The sequence below is a fragment of the Lissotriton helveticus genome, chromosome 3_2 (genome assembly GCF_964261635.1).
Source record: "Lissotriton helveticus chromosome 3_2, aLisHel1.1, whole genome shotgun sequence".
NCBI classification, from domain to species: domain Eukaryota; kingdom Metazoa; phylum Chordata; class Amphibia; order Caudata; family Salamandridae; genus Lissotriton; species Lissotriton helveticus.
Genome location: NC_136062.1, coordinates 35,264,831 through 35,287,355, shown reverse-complemented (window position 1 = coordinate 35,287,355; position 22,525 = coordinate 35,264,831). Strand labels below are relative to the sequence as shown.

General features: G+C 47.0%; 1 protein-coding gene across 6 annotated transcripts in view; it reads right to left on the bottom strand.

Moving 5' to 3' along the window:
- ATP8B4 (ATPase phospholipid transporting 8B4 (putative)) overlaps positions 1-22,525 on the bottom strand; it is a 4,589,528-nt gene that overhangs the window by 1,645,602 nt on the left and 2,921,401 nt on the right. For all 6 annotated transcript variants that reach the window (XR_013609828.1, XR_013609825.1, XR_013609826.1 and 3 more), the window contains one exon: positions 9,313-9,536. Coding sequence is in view for 2 of the 6 variants with exons in the window: in XM_078684774.1 (XP_078540900.1) it covers positions 9,313-9,536 (224 nt within the window). In the remaining 4 variants the exon portion in view is untranslated. The remainder of the gene's footprint in view (positions 1-9,312; positions 9,537-22,525) is intronic.

Genomic DNA, 22,525 nt, shown 5'->3' with positions numbered 1-22,525 from the left:
ACTCCCATTTTTAAGGGTTTCGGAAAAGAGGTCCAGGAAGTGGGGATTATCGGTCCCGATAATGAGCTCTTCGGGGAGGTTGTCTAGGATCCCCACCTTAACCACTATGTACCGCCCCCCTTCTAACTCCAAGGGGACGTAAGCGACCTGGTAGCTCTTAATGTCCCCATGAACACATTTAATATAAACAAGTGTCTCTGGCATTACCTGGGGGATACACACAAACCGTCCCTGAATCACCCATTGTTTGCACCCTGAGTCTAGCAGAGCCTTGACCTTCTTCCCGTTCACCTGGACACTCACGTGGTATGCCCCTCCAAGCTCTGCTGAATACATGACGGCTCGTGGCAGATATCTGACCTCCATGGGCTCTTCCTGATTCCTCTACCGTGGGCAGAATCTAGCAATGTGGCCCCAGGTTCCACAGTCGAAGCATTGAGGGCCTTTGAAAGGAGCAACTTCGGGGTTCGGAATTCTGGGACCAGGAAGACCGGGGGGGGGTCGTGTTTTGCGTTCTATCCGAACGGGGACTCTGGTGTTTCTCTCGGGCTCCGTAGGGTGTAGTCTGGGTTGTGCCCGTGAAAATGTAGAGGCCATTTCCATTGCTTGTGCAGTGGTTAGGTTGGAGTGCTGCCTTAACCACCTCTGTGTCCCGTAGGGCAACGCCTCGAGATACTGTTCGAGGTAGATCTTATCCATTATAGCCTCCTTCGTGCTCTGTGAGGGAGTTAGCCATTTGTCGGCCGCTGATTTCAGGCGGAAAAACAAGGTTTTCGGGTTCTCTCCTGGGGTCCCTCTCTCCTTGCGGAAACGGACGCGGTACGCTTCTGCGTCCAAACCTAAATGATCGAGGATTATGTTCTTTATCTGTCTGTATGGGGTCTGCCCGTTGCCGTTGGCCACCTGGTAGGCAGCCTGGGCTTCCCCGGTTAGCAGCGGCGCGAGAAAGAATGGCCATTTCTCTAAGGGCCATCCACAAGCAAGAGCAACCCTCTCGAAATTGACGAGGAAGGCGTCCGGATCTTCCCCCGCGATATACTTCTGTAATGAAATACCGGAAGGGGTGGGTAGGTGCTGTCTCACCTCTCGTACTGGGTTGCCTGCCTGATCGATTGTTATCGGTTGTAGCTCTCCCAGCCGTTTCACCACAGTGTCTCTGAAGTTATCCCGATCTGCTTGAGCGGTGGCTATCTGTTGTTCCAAACTGCTCTTGCCCCTTGACCAGCCTTTGAAGCAGTTCCTCCATCTTTCTATCCCAGATGGTTACCGTGCTGCCCGCATTCTCCACCACTTGTGGCGCTTCACGTTCGCCCTTACTAGTTGGTGCCGGTGTAGGCGAGGTCACATCCCCCTCGAATAGACTTACTGACACAGGTAGTTTGGGTAACGCAGGTTTTATTAACTTAAAGGTCCTTTTTCGTTGTATGGTTTTCCTGTAGTATGGCTGGGGGCTTTCTGAATCCTCAGTGTGTCTTTGCTGGCGTTTCTCTGTCGCTTTCCGCCGCTCGTCCCGGTGTCTTCTGGGACTGGTGGCCCGGACCTCTTCCTCCACGATGTCGTGGCGTCTCGTCCGTGCAGGGAAGAAAGACAGCGGCGTATTAGATATCTGTCTTGCCTACCAGCACGGGGGTGAGGGAACACACGTGCGCAGCTAGTCAACTAAGATCCACGGTGCTGGGGTAGTGAGGGTGGGGTAGTGCACGGGATGCGAACAAGTAGCCGTTACGGGTGTTTAACCCACTTAAAGCCCGCCCAGCCCGAAAGCCTTGATCGTACCTCTGGTAGCCACACTTCCCTTGAAGCGTGGCTGGGCGAAGCGCCTTCCCGTTGGCCTCCTGGCTTGCTGGGTTCTGCTCCTCTGGACCTTCCGCTTTCAGCGCTCCTCTCTGCCTCCGTCGTCCGATGTCCTCTCTCCTCCGGTCTCCTCTCCGCCTCCGTCCTCCGAGGTTCTCTCTCCTCCGGTCTCCTCTCCGCCTCCGTCCTCCGATGTTCTCTCTCCTCCGGTCTCCTCTCCGCCTCCGTCCTCCGATGTTCTCTCTCCTCCGGTCTCCTCTCCGCCTCCTGACTCTGCTCCGCTCCGCTTTCGTCTCTTCTCCTCGGCTCCCGCCTCTCCTCCGCCTTGGTCTCCAGCCTCCACTCGACTCCGCTCTCTTCCTCCTCTTCACCTCGCCTTCCGTCGCGCTCACCTCCGTCGCCTCCGGGTGTAATACACACCTGTGTGCTTTCCTGTGCGGCCTTTACCTGTGATGAGGGGGTGTGCCAAGTGTCGTTGTACTGTTCCAACTCCGCCCAATTAAAGAAACAGGGCTCACCACTCTCTTCCGGTTCTGTGTCGCCGAGGACATCTGTGTCTCTCCAGGCCCCTGTGTGCTGTTTAAAAAGAGGGGAGACAGGTAAGCCAGGCGGATCCAGGTCCTCCCCGTTACACCTTTTTATACAGATTTACTTCATGCAGTCCCCAAGCTTATCCATAAGCACACACACACTGCTCTCTATGTTCCGTAGTTCTATATTCCTTCAGCCTCTTGGAAAGTCCTTCCTGTCTCCAGACTGATAGTCACTCTGCATGGCTCTTTTCTGCACCTCCGCTTCTGCGTGGTTTCCATTCTTCATGTGGAGAGGGGCAATTTATCATAAAAAGAAATGTGGTATAAGAGGACAGTTCCTCAGACAACCTCCCGCAAATATCACATCACTGTCATCAGCATCACCTGAACATGAATACCACAAAGTCATGTCTCAAAATTAAGACATGTATATAAACACCAGACTCTTAAATCAAGAAACAGACATTAGGATTTGGATAAAATAATCCAGCATAAAGCTTTTTGTGGAGAAGTGCATGATGTGGAAATTAAAGGACAAGTTACTTACCTTCGGTAACGCCTTATCTGGTGGAGAAGTGATCTAGTCACAGATTTCTTACCCTTGAATTTCCCAGGCAGCAGACTAGATACGGAAATATTTCTTCGCTCACCCTCCTAACAGAAGTAATTGCCTCTAAAAAGGCTGTTTGATGTCAAGCAGCTGGAGGGGGCAGTTGTCCAGAGGTTCGAATGGTGAACACATCAGGAAGGTAGGAACCAAATTAATGTCCCACAGAGACATTATTAAAGGGGAAGGTGGGAACATATGTACAAAGCCTTTGAGGAATCTATACACAACAGTAAATTTAAATAATGAGGGTTGCTCTGGCAGCCTCAGGAAGACAGACAGGGCTGAAAGGTACACTTTGACTGTGCCCAGTGCAGAGCCCTGCTGGGCAAGGGTCAAAATAAAAGGCAAAACCTGACACAGGGAAGAAGCCGGCGCCTTGGAAACTCCAGCATCCAAAACTGCTGACATTACACTTTCTCGTCGGAGACAAACAGATCTAACCAAGGCTCTACTCACTGTTTAAAGAGACCTTGCACGACCTCTGAATGAAGAAGCCATTCGTGATCTGCTAGGCATCAATGGCTGAGTTGGACTGCCATGGTGTTCAGAGTAACTACCAGATGTTGAACCACGAGGGATATGCCCTGCTGTTCCAGCCACGTCCAGAGATGTAGGGCTTTTGGACAAAGGGTCCATGACCCCACCCAGTCCTGTTTGTTGCAGTAGCTCATGGCGGTGGTGTTGTCTGTGAACACTTGAATCAGCTTTCTCTTGATTGAAGGAATAAAGTATTTCAATGCCAAAGGAATTACTGGGAGCTCAAGCAAGTTGATGTGGGGTCCGGATTTGGTGGAAATCCTTTATTTTTGGAGCCTTGAAAAAGTTGTAATTCGACGAAACACGTCTCAGCTGTATTCATCTTTGATCTTGCTCACTTGTGGACTACTATCCAGACTGTTCATCTTTGAAAATTAAAAGCATCTGTAACTTCAAACAAAGGACCTTCTATTGTTTGAACTCTAATAATCTTCTGCATATTTCCAACTTGTTCTTTATGTGTATCAACTACTCCTTGCACCTGTTTTTCCAACAGTCCAAGACTGTTAAATTGTGGTGGTGCTTTATGATAAATATATTGAGTATTGGATTTTCTGGTTCCTTTTAACACTAGGTGGGTGGTGTACTGTGACCGATCCCTGTATAGCACACATGTTCCTTTCTGTTTAATCTTTACTTACACTTATATGTGATGTGCAACCTGATTTTGTTGTTCACTACCACCCAATCATGATTATTCAAGTATTCCTTATACGCAGGACTGCATGCCCTCCACACAAGAATATATTTATACTATTGTACAGTGGGCATGACCAATAAGGTAATTGATGTGGAGTACTTAGGCTGCCTTCCAATCTGATCACTGCCCACTTAAACTTTCCTTTTAGTGGGGGTCACACATTACAGCAGGTGACAACGTAGAAACCGTAGCCGGAGGTGCTTAATGATATGGTATTCTGCTCCATGATTGGAGACCACATTGAGAGATTCTTCAAGAAGAATACGAACACATCGACAGATACTGGGGGAGAAGGGGTGCATTCAAGGTGGTGCTTTGAGGTCACTGTATCAAAACTACCTATGAAGTCAAACATACACTGCTTGGGGACTTAGGAGGACATGGAATGAAGGATGAGGGCGCTGGTACCACATAAAAATGTACTGAGTCACACAAGAAAGACTATGTCAGCTGGAACATCAAGGCTGGGTTACATGTGGAGGAGTAACAAGATGGGGAGCTTACCTGCCTGAGTATTATGCACACGACTCTAGAAGCAATCTGTACACCAGAAGGGAAGATAGTGAATACTAGAGCAGAGATTAACGTGGTATTCCATTCTTACTATGCATTCTTATACACTTCATCACATGGGGGGGTCCCCGATCAGCTCCAAAGCTTCTCAGATATAACTATGCTCTCTGCAATTAGTGCACCTGAGCAATTGGAACTTGAAGAATCGCTAATAATCCATGAATTCAAAAGGGCCACCCAACAGATGGCTTGGGGTAAAACATCAGGTCTAAATTGGGTACTGGTAGAATTTTATGCAGTGTGCACACCAAGTGTTGCCACCAGTCTATTAATGCTGTATGAAGCAGTGAAATTCAAAGGTTGCCTCTCACCTTCAATAAGATAATGATGGATTGTGGTGCTCCTGAAACTGGGATGAGACCTTCCATCTGTGGCCTCCTACTGCCATCTTTCATCATTGAATTTAGACTACAAAATACTGGGAAAGGTACTAGCAAACCAATCACTACCTAGCAAACCAATAACTACCTATAGTATAGACACTAGTACATCGAACCAGAACAGATTTATACCAGAGCGGAATACCTTCTAAAACCTGAACCCCTGGTTCAGCATTATGACCAGGGCGAGACGCCGCTAGGAGGAACGTTAGATTGCATTGTGTATTATTTAAAAAGTGGGTTGGGCATACCTGATGGAAGTATTGCGGAGAACGGGATGGAGTTCTGTTGCTGGGTGTGGCTTCTATATGCAGCCCCCATGGCAAGTGTGCGCACATGTGAGGTAATATCAGATATCATAAACATACAGAAGGGCACCAGCCAGGGTTGCTCACTCACCCCCATAGTTGCACTAGCCATGGAGATCCTGACTAGCGTGCTGCACACAAAGGCAACGGAATGGGGGATTTTGATGGACATGAGCGGGTACATAGTTGCAGCTCCTCTGCTAAGGTGGAGGAGTGTTGCCCCACTGCCATAAAGCAGCAAAGGAAAGAAAAAAATGAAATGATAAAGTTCTGTTATCCCTTTATGTTGTCCTCCTACTGGGAAGCTTCCGTGAGGGGGCGGGTCGGGGCTGCAGAGTAGAGGAGGAGTGGTAGAACACTCCTAAGCGAACAATGACTTTTGGCCGACCCTCTCGGGCCTCCAAAAACAGTCATGCAAACGTTCCCTGTTCTCCATACAGGCTGCATTACAGCCAACATGGAGAACATGCCACCCCTCAAGCCCCTGGCTGAGCGCTGTGTCATGGCGCTCAGACCAATCACAACGCTGCATTGCAGCGTTGTGATTGGCTGCAGGGAGCATTGGGAGCCATGGTGCTTCCTGCTTTCCGTTTCTCCCAGGAAGAAGATGCAGGAGAGGCGGCTGCAGCCGGCCAGCCAGGTGGTCCGAGAGGTAAGTGTTTTTTTTTTTAACCAAACACCCCCCCGCCCACATCCCGCCCCCTTTCTCTCCACCCCACTGCTGGCCAGCCAGGTGGTCCGAGAGGTAAGTGTTTTTTTTTTTAACCAAACACTCCCCCGCCCACATCCCGCCCCCTTTCTCTCCACCCCACTGCTGCTTCCAGGCCAGGACTGCGGGCACATGGTGTCTCTATATGCCGATTATTTACTTTTGTAGTAAGATTATAAGGAATGGGAAACTATCGCAGGTAATGGAAACAGTGGATGACTTTGGGGTGGTATCAGGGTTATAGGTTAATTGGAATAAGTCATGCTTGTTCCCTTTGATCAAGATGCCAAAGGAGGGACCACAGAGCTTTCTAACGGGGTGTTGTGAGTGAAACCTACGACCTTTAAATACCTAGGGGTTCACATATTCCATTTAAGGAAACACAATTGTTATTCACGGCCTTGAATTGGAGAGAGAGCAGCCTCTGAGTGGCACTTCAAACACTGTATGCTCCATTAGGTAAAGGTGACCTAGGAGCGCCATATTATGAGCTTTACTATGCTGCAGCACGAATACAATGGCCTTTGAAATGAATAGCAATGTCAAGAGATAGGGAGACACTGGATGTGGAATCACATTTGGGACACCGGTCCATTATACAATGGTTGAAGTCGCACAGAGATTGTAGAAGTAGACACCTCTACTTGACAACAGTAGCCAAACTATGCTGGGTGCCAAATGTCATGAAAAAACTGCCTCCTTTGCCACATTCATCCGCATTACTACTGTGGTCCCTACTGTAATCAGCTAGACTGACAACGCCGCATGACATGACATACACCACTAGCATGAGGCAGACATTTGGGACTGGTGGGGGATATAATCACGAATAGGGATATGAAAACATTTGAAGAACTCCAGGATGAACATGGTTTGGGTCCTGAACAATTCCTAGTGTACAATGCACTGAGTAGAAATGGATGCTGGAACGAGAGGCACCTAATACGTCACCCTTACTCCAGGCTCTCCTTACACTTGGCGACGTCAGGTGAGCAATTACATGCCTATTAAGTCTGGAGGTGAACTCCACACCGTTCCCGGAGTTTGTGGAGTTTTCCGCACTCCGCGTCTCGCACAGTTCTGAAAAACTGGAGCGGAGTTTTTTCGCTCGCGTTTGTCAATGTCAATTTGGCGAGCCGAAGCGAGGAAAATCTACCTCCCAGCAAGATTTTTCCTCGTTCGCGATCATCAACATCAAGTTCGCAGGCATGGAAAATCAACCTACCGTCGAGATTTCTCAACGCGGACAGTCAGATTTCTCATTAAGAGTTGTCACGTATGCTTGCGCCCGCTCGCATTGAAAAATCATCCGTTCGTGTTGAGAAAGCTGCCGCTCAAGTAAAAATCTACTCGAGCGGCAGAAAGGAAGATGTGCCCGCTTGCGCTGTGCATGGTGCTGTTCGCGATGATTGCACAGCACAGAAAAGCACCTGGAACTGAAATCACTGCTAACAGCATTTATCTAATGCAGAGCTCCAAGTAGCACGGCAGAGTTTTTTTGTGAACCTCGCCCAGGCTTAATACTATACACCACCCGGTTACGATAAGAGGGATCCCTACTGTGCCTGTTGAAAGAATGGTGGGAGGATGTATAAGGCTGGGAGATACAACCTAGCAACTGGAATGGGGGCTAAGCAGAGAAAAACTTATTTCCAAAAACTCTAGACTGCGGTACACACAATTCAACTATATGCATTACATGTTTGATAACGGCGCACATGGAGCGCAAGTACCCAGGAGCATCCACACGGTCCCACTTTGCCCGATAACAGAAGCTGATTTTATCCACGTGGTGCGGGCATGCCCAGTGATACAACAATTTTGGGGAGGGATAATATGGATCATTTCAGAGCTCAAAGGGAAGCACTTCCCAGGAGGGATAGATTAATATGTGTTGGGTATAACTAAGTGCAACAAGAGAATGAAACCTCTCTGCAGATTTATCGACCTAACAGTGGTGTTGTCCAAAAGGCACATAGCAATGGCAGGCAGCATTAGCAGAGGAATGGCTATGAGACTTGTGCAAGTAGACTATGGCGGAAATAGATCCCTCGTCAGTTCCTTGGGCAGATGGAGGAATGGGAATCAGATGCTCACACTGGGACGCCATTCTTGAGAAAATCGAGGTAAAATCTGACATCATGCCCGAGGTGATTAAATTAGATATCCATGTGGGAATGGAGGTATGACTCAAACAACACTAAGGAAACCCTCGTAGGTCTCCATGTGGTCTCTGATGTGACCCGCAGAAACGAGATTGGGCCGGAACTGCCCCCCTCTCCCCTCATCACCCGTACCACCCTAACTAAGCCTTGGTCACCGAGCAGGGGACACCCACACATGTGGGGTGGGGCTGTTGAGGATACCCAATAAACCCGATTAATGAATGCCTGAGCTCAGTTAGGTTATGGATTTAAAGTTAATAATGGTTATATTGGTCCATACATTGTGTTTGACTCCTGCGACCATTGGACATTGATGACTGGGTGCGCACAGCACATGATTGTAACTAATTTTCAATCTTTGTGATGGTGTTGCATATATAGATGGGACGACACTGTCTTTCATACTGTACTCTCATTGGTCATAAAATAAAGAACTAAGATGAAAAAAATACATAAAATAAATATCTTAATAAAATAAAATAAATTAATAAATATATATGCTTTTTTTTTAAGCAGTAAGCATTTGTATAATACCACACGGTATGGTGCATCATGGTCATAAAGCAGCATCACGATGTAGTAACAGTCCACCTCCATTTGCAGAACTCAGCTTCTGCTCGACTCACTATTGTGTATTTGCCTTTGACCTTGTAAAATGTCCTAGAACCTTTTGGTTGGGTCGGTGCTCATCAAATACCACATACATGCATACGTTCATATTTGACATGTGCACTGTATTAATACGTGTGTGAAAACGCATTTATTTCTACAATAAAGCTACTACAAATAATGTTTCATTGGACAGCCTCAATTTCCAATAATACATATACTCTTCAATTGAAAATTAAGTGGAAATTAAAGGTATTGTTTAAAATGATCTCTTACCGAGAGGATGCAGAACATACTATAAAGTCGTTTTATATGTAAACTCTTTAAGATAAAATGAAAATATGGAATTCATTTGTAAATAACATCACAGTTACATTGAATTTGACATACTAACCTGTGCGGAGAAACCGCAGAAGAAGGCAAACCAAAAGTGCACCAGTGTGAAAGCAAAGTTTTTGTAGAAAAAATAACACAAGAATTTGCACATTCTGAAGTACGACCATCTTCCGTGTACAAGAAGAATCCTTCGAAGGTATCTGAACTGCGCAAAAGAGTAATCACTGGCTAAAACTGCTTGCATTCCTTCTTGACCACTGATTCCCACACCAATGTGTGCAGCTGCAAATTTTGGATGAACAGAAACACGTTTTTAATACTCAAATGTCACTACAGATTTCCAAAGAGTTACATGATAAAGACTAAGACGATACTGAACTGACGTTTTTTATTGTATTGTACAAAGTACAAACCTAAAACTGTTTTTCTACGAGTAATAGTATTAAATTCGTATTTTACGGCTGAGTTCACAAAGCCTTGTTACGTGAATAGGTGTTCCTTCTGAAAATTCAAGAGAAAGCAGAATGTCACACCTATTCACAGAAAAAATCATCGTGAAATCTGCTACTAATAGGACAAAGAGGAGATCCCATAATAGTAGCTTGCAAAGAGATATATTAAGGTGTGGTCTGAAAAATTATTTTAGACAAGTTGATGACTGGTAAAAATGCAGATCTGTAACTTGCCTATTTTAGCTTCGTAGGGAGCGGTAAATGTTTTATTTTTCTCTGAAATTTGAATGAATTGTGCTGCAACCACCCAAAAACACAATGCAATTCAACAACACATTAAAAACACAACTCCACAAAACTTATACTGCATTAATGACAGTTAGAAATTTGATTTCTGGTTGGCAGAGGCATGCACCCTGTCCAAGCAGGTACCACAATCCCAGTCAACGCAGTCACAAACACACCCTAAATTATCCTGTGCTCACCCTCTGATAGCTTGGCATAGCACAGTCAGGCTTAACTTTCGAGGCTATGTGTAATGTACTTGTGCAACACTTCAAACAGTAACACAGTGCAAACACCACAAAAAACTCCACAACAAATAATAAAAATAGAGGTTCATTTTATGAACAAAACAAGACCAAAACGACAAATATCCAACAAGTAGAAGTTAAGATATGAACTTCCAAAGAATAAATGTAAAATAGCAATTAGAAGCAATAGGCGCTTAAATGGATTATCTGGTCGTGCTGGACCAGGGCAAAATCATAAATTCAGGCCAACTGTGATGGAATGCGGGCCTGATACAGGGACCCACTTGGCCCTGCTGCTTAAAGTTCCTTGATCCTAGCTTGCAGCAACATCGAAGAAGGTGTGAGGTGCAACCGTAGCGATGAGAAAGTGTCGAGCCATGCAGTGGGCGAGATACACTCAGATTCTTCACGCAATGGTGGCGATGCATCGGTTCCGAGTATGAGGTGCCAGTTTCGAAGGCAATGAACTACTACTGCTCCCTCAGCAGGCGATGCGTCAATTCCGTAGACAATGCTCTAGTTCAGAATGCGGTGCATCGGCTCCGTTCAATGCTTCGACAAGAATGCATTGGTTCTGATCCACGCAAAGACGAATATTTGCCGTAAAGGCGAAGATAAGCTGGTTCTGATGAGGATGCGTGGGTTCTGGTTGTTGAGTCATCTTAAGACTCACTTCAAGGGTCCAGGACTGGGGTTGCACCAGTTGGCGGGGCAGAGTCACAGCTTGTAGAGTCCAGATGCAGGTAGTTGAACTCTTTAATCCCTGAGACTTAAAACAGAAGTCAAGCCAGCAAGCTCTTGGAGTCATGCTCGGTTCAAGTGATGCAGGTATAGTCCTTCTCACCCAGGCAGGAGAAAAGCAGGCATCAGGGCTGCTCAGCAAAGCTAGAGCAAAGCAAGACAAGAGTCCAGCAAAGGAGCAGTCCAGCAGAGTGGCTGTGTTTTCAGCAGCACAGCAGTTTTTCCTGGCAGAGTGGTTAAAGTTTCAGAAGTGCGATATGAAGAGATAACCTCGGCACTCTGATATGTTCATTAGTTTATTCATGAAATTTACAATGGTGCCTCGGCAATTTCTAGGTAAATTTTTTGTCCTTGTGTGGTACTGAAATTCTGCACCCGTGTCATAAAAATCGTCGTATCATGACGATTTTTGTAACATCAGACCGAAAATGACGAGTGTAAGGTGTGCGAGTATTTTCGTCATGTTTGAGTGGCGAGTTCACCATTAAATCAGGGATTCCGTTCTGAACCCTCGGGTTCCATTTTGTGTACGGCAGCCATTTTGTGGTTGCCCTCACATAGGCCGGTGACTAAGACCGACCGGGTCCATGGACACGTACACCGTGGGCTGACTCCTGTGTGACCTGGGCAAGCTGACTCCACTGCCCGAAGCCAAACCTGCTCGGCCTGTTCCTTTCCCAGTGGCCGATCGAGATTAGGGATCAAGCCACAACATGCCATAAACCCGATATTGCACACAACTATGTCTAATCTTACTCACACCTGTCTCTGTTCCTTTCTTTATGGCTTGCTTTACGATGAGGAGGTGCCCATTTTTATTAGGGGTCCGTCCGATTATCTGATGAAAAGTGTTGGGCCTTGCCGGGTAATTGATTGTGGGCTGGACAAACTGAAATATGGGACTGTCATTATGATTCTGCTTTTTCTTTGTCGTGAAAATATGTGAATGGTCAACTGTAAATAAGGAATGTTTGCCTGAAGCATAATATTTGGTATAAAAGGGATGACTAGCTTTGTAAGGGGGGCAGTCTCCTGAGAAAATACACCGTGTTGTACTTCTAGGATACCTGTTACTGGCTGCAGCCAATAAATTACATCTTTGACGTCACCAAGAAGTTTCTGAGTTTCTGTAGTCTGAGACAGGAGAATCCGAAGTCTTCGGGTGTGTCCCCTGGCACCGCTGGGTTCTAAATAACCCGGTACTTCATTTGGCGCCCAACGTAGGGCGATTTCAGCGGTACCGGTCAAAGCCAGAGGTTCGTGAGGAGCTTCGTGTGAAAATTCTGGAGGAAGGCCAACCACTTCATCGACCCCTGTATGTCGTCGTGGTCCGAAAGTCTTTGCTGGAGGTTCCCCGGTTTCCAACGGCTACGAAGGACTTCTGCCCTGACTATCGCCCTGTCTTGGACCCTCTGATGATTTGTAGAGCGAAACGATAGACGAGTCTTCTGGTGACGCCATCGATACTTCAGTTAAGTATGAGTGGAGCGTCTCCCAGTCCTTAGTTTTTGGGTATCCCCTTGGGATCATTGATTTGGAACTTGCAAGTACCAAAGCCGAGGGACTCGTGTATTCACGAGACTATCGTTTTGATATTCCCTTGAAGTTTGAAGCTAGACTAGTGAGCGAAGATGCCTGGCCTTAGCAGACTTGGAAATTTGTTTTGTTGGGGTTATAATAGGGATTCCCGATTGGAGGACTCGTGTCCGATTCCTCCGATTGGAACTCCAACCTATGAACTGTATGTGAAGCATGGCGTGGGCCCCATCGCATATAACGAAGTATGGATTAGTTACACAAAAAATGACGGTGTCCTACAATGGCCCCGATATGGCAGTTTTGACACGGAAATTTTAGATAACCTAGAGGTTAGACTTTTTAAGAAGAAAGTCCGGCCGGCGATGTTTGACTCCTTCCGCCTATGGGGAAAGGAAGCCAAACAGAAAGAAATTAAACTAGCAAAGAGAAATAAAAGAGAAAAGGGTATCTCGATAATGCAGGCTGCTATACAATTTAAAGATAACGAAGAGGAACAAGCGAGTGAGCAGTTGCACAGGCAACGTAAACTAGTGATTGATAAGTGTTATCCAGCTTTGCCGCTTCTTCAGCAAGATGCAGCGAAGGAACTTGAAAAAGATCCTTTAATGTCACATTTGTTGAGTTCGCCACCCCCTTATATGCAGAGTGCTACAGCACCTCCGCAACATTTAGTTGCGCAACCTCCGGTTGTTATGCCTCCTGTTATTCCACAGCCACCAGCTCCTCTTCAGTTGGCTCCTACTCCTCTGGTGCAGCCTTCTCAAGGCCTGCCATCGACTTTGATACCTGCTCCGCCTTTACTTCCTACGACCTTTTCGCCTGTTCTCACTGCCTCTTCTGTTTCTGCTCCTACATTAACCTTTTCTCAATCCGCTTTATCTACTGTCCTGTCAACTTCTCCTTCTGTCCGACAGAGAATGACGGATACTGTTACTAGTCTTTTGTCTCCTTTCTTCGGGTTGTTGAACACGACCCCCGTTTCAGAGCTTAAACAGTTGCGTAGTCAACTGCCTGACTCTAGAGAGCGGGAAGTATTGGGTCAATTGGCGCATAAATGGGTTACTCGCCCTTTGAGATATGATGTAGATTCTGTTATGGATGTCTTCCGCCAACGGGAAGCACCGAAGCAGAGATATGTTTTTGATAAGATGTGTACTTTCCTTCGTGAGGAATGGGAAGATGGTGGTTTGGGACAGACTCCGCCTGAGCTGTCCCGTGTACAGTCCGAGTTTGCAAAGGGAACTATAGTGGGTTCCGATGTTGAGAAAGCGGTTGCGACATTGTTGTCGTTTAGAAGTGAGGATCCTTCCCAGTCGTTGTTTGAGCCCGATCCTTCTGTTAGGAGAAAGGTGCGACAATATCCAATGAGAGAGGTTCATCCGGTATGGAAGGAAGAAGTACCTGCTGGTGCGGGTAATAACCCCGCAGCTGTGCCGGCACATTTTCAACGTGTTTGGGTACATGTTCCATGGAAGCGAGCTGAGGTTTTGGCTCTTAAGCAGACCTCACCTGACCCCCGTAAAAATCCTGCAGGGTGTTATAAAGAATTATCACAGACCGCAGACTCATGTGTTATGAATTTAGCTGATATAGACATGTTGTTTGGAAATGTGGTTCCACAGCCTTTATGGGGTTTGATTCGTCACACGGATCATGCGCAGGAGTTAGGTGATACCTGGGTTAATATTGCTGCTGCAGATGGCCGACAAGTTGGTGGTGCTAAACCTCAGCCTTTAGTAGCAGAACTTCCTGGTAGGATCGCTACTTACATGAAGACTTTAATGCCTGCGATGCGTGTAAATTGGGATAAATTGTCTGCATGTAAGCAGAAGAAAGAGGAAACAGTGTCTGATTTCTTCACTAGGTTTGAAGAAACGTTTATCGACCACAGTGGTCAAGATATGGGTACAGAAGGTGGTCAACGGTTGTTCGTTGACAAGTTTGTTCACAATTTGCTTCCCGAGTTGTGTAAGAAATTGAAAGATTCAGAGAGTTTGTGGGCCGTTTCGTCTTCAGCACAGATATTGGCTACTGCACAGTACTACGAAAATAGAGATAAAGATGATAAGGATAGAGCAGACAAGAAAACTAAAGAGTTAAAGACGAAGGTTCTTTTACAGCAAGCATATCCGCCTTGTGGTGGTCAGCGTGAATATCAGCAACCTCAGCAGTTTCAAAGAAACTCGCAAAGATTCGAGCCTTCTCAACAAAGTTTTCCTGTAGGCCCTAATCAGTGTGCATATTGCAAAGAAGAGGGTCATTTTAAAAGTAGCTGCCCTGTGTTGTTACAGCGTATGAATGGTGTTTCTAGCGCAAGAAGTCGAGGTGTTCCACAAACTCCTAGAGGTAGAGGACGTGGAGGGTTCCCCCAGAACGCACGTCCCTTTCCTCCACAAAATTCAATGAATAGTTTTGACCAGCAGAATAACGCGTCTGGTAGGACGACCCAGTACTATGCTGATGACTACTATGCAGAAGGTGAAAATATGGAAGGTGATGATTGATAGGACAGCCATAGACAAAGAGAGGGAGTTGTTTCAGTTCCAGTAGATCAGAGTGCACCTTATTTTGAAGTGATTACATCAGGTGTGTCAGAGCCTTTTCTGTTGGATACTGGTGCTACAAAGAGTTCTATTATGCACTCTAAACTCCCTGGCGCACCTTTGTCTGGCGAGACGAATGTTTCAGTAGGTTTTTCTGGCGCCCCGGTTAGGAACCCGATTTCTAGTCCTATGTCTCTTTCTGTTGGACCTTGTGAATTTGAAGCACCCCTTATTCTGACGACAGGTTGTGGTGAAAACTTGTTAGGATTGGATCTGTTGAAAAGATTGTATGCGACATTGTATTGTTCTCCTTCGGGAGTACAACTTACACTGGGTAAGAAAGTGGTCTCCCCAATGTATTTGTCGAAGGATAAACTTCCGGCAGAATTGTCGTCCCTCCCTGATATTCTGTGGGCTACTGGTCCTAATGATGTGGGTCTTTTGGAAATACCGCCATATGTTGTGACATTGAAAGCTACTGTTAAAATGCCACGCATTCCCCAATACAAGATCTCTAGTGAAGGTGAAAGGGCGTTGCTAGCGATCATTCATGACTTGATTGAGAAAGATGTCATTGAAGAAACAAGAGGTAACGTTTGCAATAGCCCCGTTCTGCCTGTTCTGAAACGAACTGACTCTTCTCAGCCACCTGTTACAGGTTTGTGATTGATCTTAGAGAGGTGAATAAAATAGTTGTGCCACAATTTCCAGTTGTTCCTGATATCACTGCCTTACTAACCATGATTCCAGCTTCAGCCACTTGGTTTTCGGTGATTCATTTGAAGAATGCCTTCTTCAGCATCCCGATTGCCGAGGATAGTAGGGATATTTTTGGATTCTGTTTAGGAGGTCGAAGCTTCCGGTTCAAACGCGGTCCTCAAGGTTATTGTGAGAGTCCAGCAATGTATAGTCAGGCTTTGAAGACACAACTTGATACAATTGTTTTACCTGATGGTGCTGCTCTTATTCAGTACGTCGACGATTTACTAGTCGCTGCAGATACTGAGGAAATTTGTAAAGAAGCCACCTTGTCGTTGTTGCGTCATTTGTCTGATCTACATCATAAAGTGTCCCTTTCTAAATTACAGTATTGTCGACAAGAAGTGACCTACTTAGGTCATCTCTTATCGAAGGAGGGAAGAAAATTGACCCCAGAAAGAATTCAAGCGATTGCAACAATGAGTGTGCCAGTTACACAGAGAGAAGTGCGTGCTTTCTTGGGTATCACATCATATTGCAGACAATGGATACCAAATTTTTCCCTGCTGGCCAAACCTTTGGTGGCATTAACTTGTATAGATACACCAAATCCCCTTCCGTGGTCTGAAGATTGTCTGAAAAGTTTTTCCGAATTGAGTAATGCATTGCGTTCGGGTCCTGTGTTGGGTACCCCCGACTACAGTAAGCCCTTTACACTGTATGTCCACGAGAGAGAAGGATGTGCATTGTCAGTATTGACACAGTCTTTTGGGGACAAGCAGCGTCCATGTGCGTATTTCTCGTCGACTTTGGATCCGGTAGCTAGAGCGTTGCCAAGTTGCTTGAGAGCCACGGCGGCAGCAGCTGTTTCTATTCAGCAGTCTGCTGGTTTGGTGATGAATAATACGTTGATTGTAATGGCTCCCCATGCAGTGGACACTTTGCTAAACAGAACCAAGACACAGCACTTAACTAGTGCTCGATTGTCAGGTTATGAGTTGACATTTTTAGCAAGTCATGTGCACATAAAGAGATGCAATACGTTGAATCCAGCCACGTTGTTGCCGATTGTAACAGAAACAGATGTTTCTGAACAGCATGATTGCCTTTTTAGGACAGAAGAAGAAACGAAAGGGAGAGTAGACCTTAAGGACACTCCTCTTGTGAAGTGTGATGGTACCTTATGGGTGGATGGTTCATGCTTCAAGCTTCCGAATGGTGATACAACTGCAGCATATGCCGTTACGACTTTGCATGCGATTGTTGAAGCTGCACGCATCCCACATAATTCAGCTCAAGCAGCAGAGTTGATTGCACTTACGAGAGCGTGTGTATTATCAAAAGGAATGAAAGTGACCATATATACTGACAGCAAGTATGCGTTTGGTGTGGCTCATAGCTTTGGACGATTGTGGAAGGAACGTGGGTTCCTCACGTCTCATGGAACTAAGATACAGCATGGACAATTGGTGAATGAGCTCCTCGAGTCACTTACTTTGCCGTTGCAAGTCGCGATTGTGAAATGCAGTGCACATAAGAAGGTTACTGACGACGTTGGTCGCGGTAATGTGTTCGCTGATGAAGTTGCAAAAGAAACTGCAAGAGATGTGATGAGTCGAATGTATGTTGCGGGCCCTGCAAGATGGATTGGTGACGTTGGAATGTGTGAAGATACGAGAGAGACTGTGAAGTCTATTCAAGCTGAAGCTACGGAGAAAGAGTTGAGTGTGTGGAGAGAGAGTACGGGTAAATTAGACACGAATGGCTGTTGGGTTGAGTTGTCAGGACATCAGCGATGGTTGCTACCCAATGCATACGTGCTTGCAGTGGTTACAATGGCGCATGGAATGGCCCATATCAGTGTGAAAGGGATTTGTAAGTTGTTGGCTCCAGTATGGCAAAATGCTGGGATTCCTAAGTGTGCAGAGAATATGGTCAAGAATTGTATGGTTTGTCTGAAATACAACCCTGGTAGGGGAACTCCAACTCCAGCTGGTCATTTTGCGCCTCCAACGTATCCGTTCGAGGTTTTGCAGCTAGATTTCATCCACATGGAGAGGTGCAACAACTTGAAATACGTACTCGTTGTTGTTTGTGCCTTCTCAAGATGGTTAGAAGCATATCCCCTAAAAGATAATACTGCCTTGTCCACAGCTAAAGACCTTGTCAAAGAATTTTTTCCTAGATTTGGTTTGCCAAGAATGGTCTGGAGTGATAATGGGAGTGAATTTGTGGGTCGAGTGATGAAGAGAGTATGTGAAGGGCTAGGAATCCGCCAAAAATTTCACGCTGCAAATCACCCCCAATCAGCTGGACTAGTAGAGTGCTACAATGGCACGTTAAAACTGAAACTGGCCAAGATACAAGCGAGCTCTGGTCTTAAATGGCCTGATGCGTTGCCATTAGCACTTTTATCGACAAGAATGACTGTGCATTCACGAGTGGGACTTAGTCCGTATGAGATTGTGTTCGGTCGCCCGGCCAACATATGGGGAGTGCCGAGGCCGACGAAATTCAGCGAGATTGAACACCCCGTACTGCTTGATTACTTATATGATTTGACGGCTAAATTGCGTGTTTTACACCAACAGGTTCACGATACTTTGCCTCAGGTTTCTGTAGACCCAGGACACGTCTTCGATCCTGGATCGAGGGTCCTAATGAAGAATTTCCAGCGGACAAAGAATGATCAGCCCCGTTGGATCGGCCCCTATTTAGTCCTTTTATCAACGAAATCCGCAGTACGAGTACAAGGAAAAAAGAACTGGATCCACGGCGTACATTGTAAGAGGGTCCCTTTGCCTCTGCCGTATGACCGGTGGGTCCAGGAGGGTATTGCTGACTCTGAGACTGAGACTGTCCCTCGTTTTCTGCCTTTTAGCGATGCACGTTTAATTGGGACAAATTCTGAACGCGAAAGCGACGATCTTCTGCAAAAAGCCGTGCCATCTTCAGTTCGACTGGACACTACCGAGCCTGACCTATTGTTTCGTGATCAGACATTACCAGGGAAAAGCCGTTATAATCTGAGGCCGAGAACTATGGACAAATAAATCAATTCCTTTTCTTTGATTTTTTTTTTAAAAGTGCAGCCCTCTCATCTGAGAAACTTTTTTGATCTTTGTTTTTCGAACCACCATCCGGGTTCAGCTGTAGGGTCGCGGCGTCAAGTCTTTGGAGTGCAAGCCGAAGACACAAGGTCGACGGTTCTGGTTGGTCCTTGGGAGTTCCCTGGACTGACAGGCGCATTCCTTAGCACGGAACACCCTACCTCCGCGAGCAGCAAGGTTAGAGGATGGAGTTTTTCGAGATGGAGAGACCTGCCAAAGAGATGAATTTCAGAGCCAAAATGTGTACAATGATGACTAGAAAACGTTTTCTGATATTATGCATTTTCATGTTGCTTAGCGTAATGATGTTTTTAATAGGATATGTTTTATTCTCTTTTCGAGTGACGTTTGCACCCACTACACAGCCCATACCTCCTTCTACTGTTTCCTCGCATTCTTTTCACCCTCTCCTCCCACCATATAATGTGTTGTATCACCAGACGGCGCAGCGGGCTGGCGCAGCGGGCGCACCGGGTGCGAGCCGAAGCCGCGCCTAAGCCAAGCCCGTCTGCGCCCGTCCGCGACAGGACACGGCCCAGGGCCATAACCCCTGGTGCTGCCACTCTAACTCAATGGAGTAGAGACGACCTTGTAAGTTTTTCCACTATCACTTGTGTCCCCGGTCAGCATAGCATAAACACAGGGAAGGAAGGAGGGTGTAGACACTGCGAATACTCATTTAAAACAGCGATAGAGGATACAAGGGGTAGCCCCTCATTATCCTGCGGCCTACTTAACGTGAGATCATTACGCTGCCACATGTTTGACATTAACGATCTACTCGCTGAGAGACAACTTGATCTGTTATTTCTCACAGAAACTTGGCTAGATGCTTATTCTGACCCGGATATCATTCAGGCACTACCGGAGGAATACTCGATGGTGAGATTAGATAGACCGGAGGGCAGAGGGGGGGGCATAGCTATTGCCTTTAAACAGCAGCTTGCCTGTCATCTAGAATTAGTCCAAATAGCTGAAAGCGAGGCCGGCGCATTCTCCATTAAAATTAATGGGGGTATCACGGTTAAGGGTTATTTGATCTATCGTCCCCCGGGACCCCTGCCAAGGTTTAAAGATAACCTCTTAGAGTGTGTTACGGAGGCAGCGTTACGGAGAGACAAGTTTCTGCTCCTTGGCGACCTCAATATGCACCTAGAGGATCAGAAGGATAAAGGAGCGGTTGAGTTCCAACAAGACCTTCAGGCCTTACAATTAGAGTTAAAAGGTCAGTCTCCGACACATCAGCACGGACACTTGTTGGATCCGATATTTGCAAACTGGGATGCAGTCGCAGTGGCGCGGCCTGTGCCTTTCCCCTGGACCGATCACTTCCTGGTGCCATTTGTAATTCAGCTCCCAAAACACAAGGAGACAGACAGTACCCCCCTCAATTACCAAAGACGGAAATGGACCAAGTTCTCTCTGTCAGAGTTTAATATGGCTCTTACCGCGGAGGGCCCTCCGGGAGGTACTGATGCGGAGACAGCTAATAAACTACTTAATGACCGCATCACGGCTGCCCTGGATCGCACGGCCCCTCTTGGTCGGACGAAGGAGGGTGGCCGGAAACAGAGAACGGCACCTTGGTTCAACGAGGAACTGCGTGGAGCTAAGAGGGACTGCAAGCGAGCAGAAAGGCAGTGGAGGGTAGCCTATGACAATCAGGCAAGAGAGAGATATCTCGTAAATAGACGGGCATATCACAACCTGATCAGGATAGTGAAAGCTGCCCACTATGCCGACAGGATCCTGGGTGCAGAGAACTCGTCGAAAGAGTTGTTCTGTGTTTACAAATCCTTAACCATCCCCAAGCTCTCAGCAGGTACGGAGGACTGCTCAGCAGACACCTGTAATCGCATTGCAGAATATTTTGGCGACAAAGTAGCCAAAATGTATTCGGCATTTCCTGCTCGACCCTCTGCAGGAGGTGAGTTTGAAGAATTAAAAAAAGAGGCAGATGACAAGGACCTGCTGCTCAACCTGACCTGCCCTCCAGCAGAATATCTGATCAGAATATGTAGGTCAGTGAAATCAGGCTCTCCACGGGACCCAGTATCTCCTAAACGGCTGGGGGATAGTCTGACGGCACTTGAACCTTATATTAGACATCTGCTGGATGTCTCTTTCAGGTCCAGCAAGTTGCCTAGGGAATGGAAACAAGCCGTGGTGCTCCCCCTTCGTAAGAAGCCCAACATCAGCCTCGAAAAGTTGGAGAATTTACGCCCCATCTCCTTACTACCTTATTTTTCCAAAGTGGCAGAGAAGGTGGTTAATTTGCAGTTAATGCAATTTGTGGAAGATACCAACCTTCTACATCCCACCCAGTTTGGGTTTCGCCCACGGCACTCGACAGAGTCAGCGCTCCTTATGGCATCTGAAACCATCAGGCAAGGCACCGATGAGGGCCATACCATGGCCTTGATTCTTCTGGACCTGAGTGCAGCGTTCGACACTGTAGCACATTCCACCTTGCTACAGTGTCTGAACAAAGGAGGGGTAGGAGGTGCAGCGTTAAAGTGATTACAATCGTTTCTGGCTGACCGCGGCTTCCAAGTCAGACAGGGCGACTGCTACTCCAAGCGAGTAGCCTTGGACCAGGGAGTGCCGCAGGGCTCGTCCCTGAGTCCTACCCTTTTTAATCTGTACGTTGCCCCGGTGGCCACCATAGTGGAGAGCCACGGTCTGCGCTTGGTGTCATACGCCGACGACACGCAGTTGCTCATCTCCCTATCACGCGCACCCAGTCTTGCAGCGGACAACTTCAGAGCATGCGTGCAAGATCTTGCTGCCTGGATGTCCGCTAACTGCCTCAAGCTCAACGGAGGCAAGACTGAGGTGCTGATGGTGGGTGGAGACCAAGCGGCCTGGACGTCGGCGTGGTGGCCACCCTGCCTGGGTCCGGCACCAATTCCCTGCCAGGAGGCGAGGAATTTGGGTGTTTGGTTTGATACCAGCCTGACCTTCGGTCCCCAGGTTAACCGAGTGGTTGGCACTTGCTTTGGGATACTTAAGAGTCTCAGGAAGGTTCTGGAGCTCCTTCCCATCAAAGCCCGCCAAACACTATTGCATGCACTAGTAACGTCCAAAATGGACTACGGCAACCTACTCTACCTAGGGACTCTGGAGAAGAATCTGAGTCGCCTGCAGGTCTTGCAAAATGCCGCAGACCGCCTGGTTCTTAGACTGCCCAGAAGATCAGCGTCTAAAGCCGCGCTCCAAGCCCTGCACTGGCTTCCGGTGAGAAGTAGGGTGGAATTTAAAGTGCTTTGCACCTGTCATCGTATTGTCAATGGCAGGGCACCTCGGCCTCTGCAAGGCCTGCTGACACGATATGAACCCTCCCGCTCCCTTAGATCTTCTGGTTCAGGGCGCCTGTCCATTCCCAAAGTATTCAAAGCTCGGATGGGCGGCAGATCTTTTAGGTATCTGGCAGCATCGAGCTGGAACAAACTCCCCACCGCGCTGCGTCTGGAACCCTCAGAGTCCATCTTTAGAGCGAAGCTAAAGACATTCTTGTACGTCCGGTAGCTGCCCCACGCTCAAGTACTCTCCTTTGCTAACTCTCGCACCTCTCTTAGCGCGGGGACACGCCGTTGTGCGTCACCAAGCGCTTTACAAGACTCCTTATTATTATTATGAGTCCGTTAGAAGATT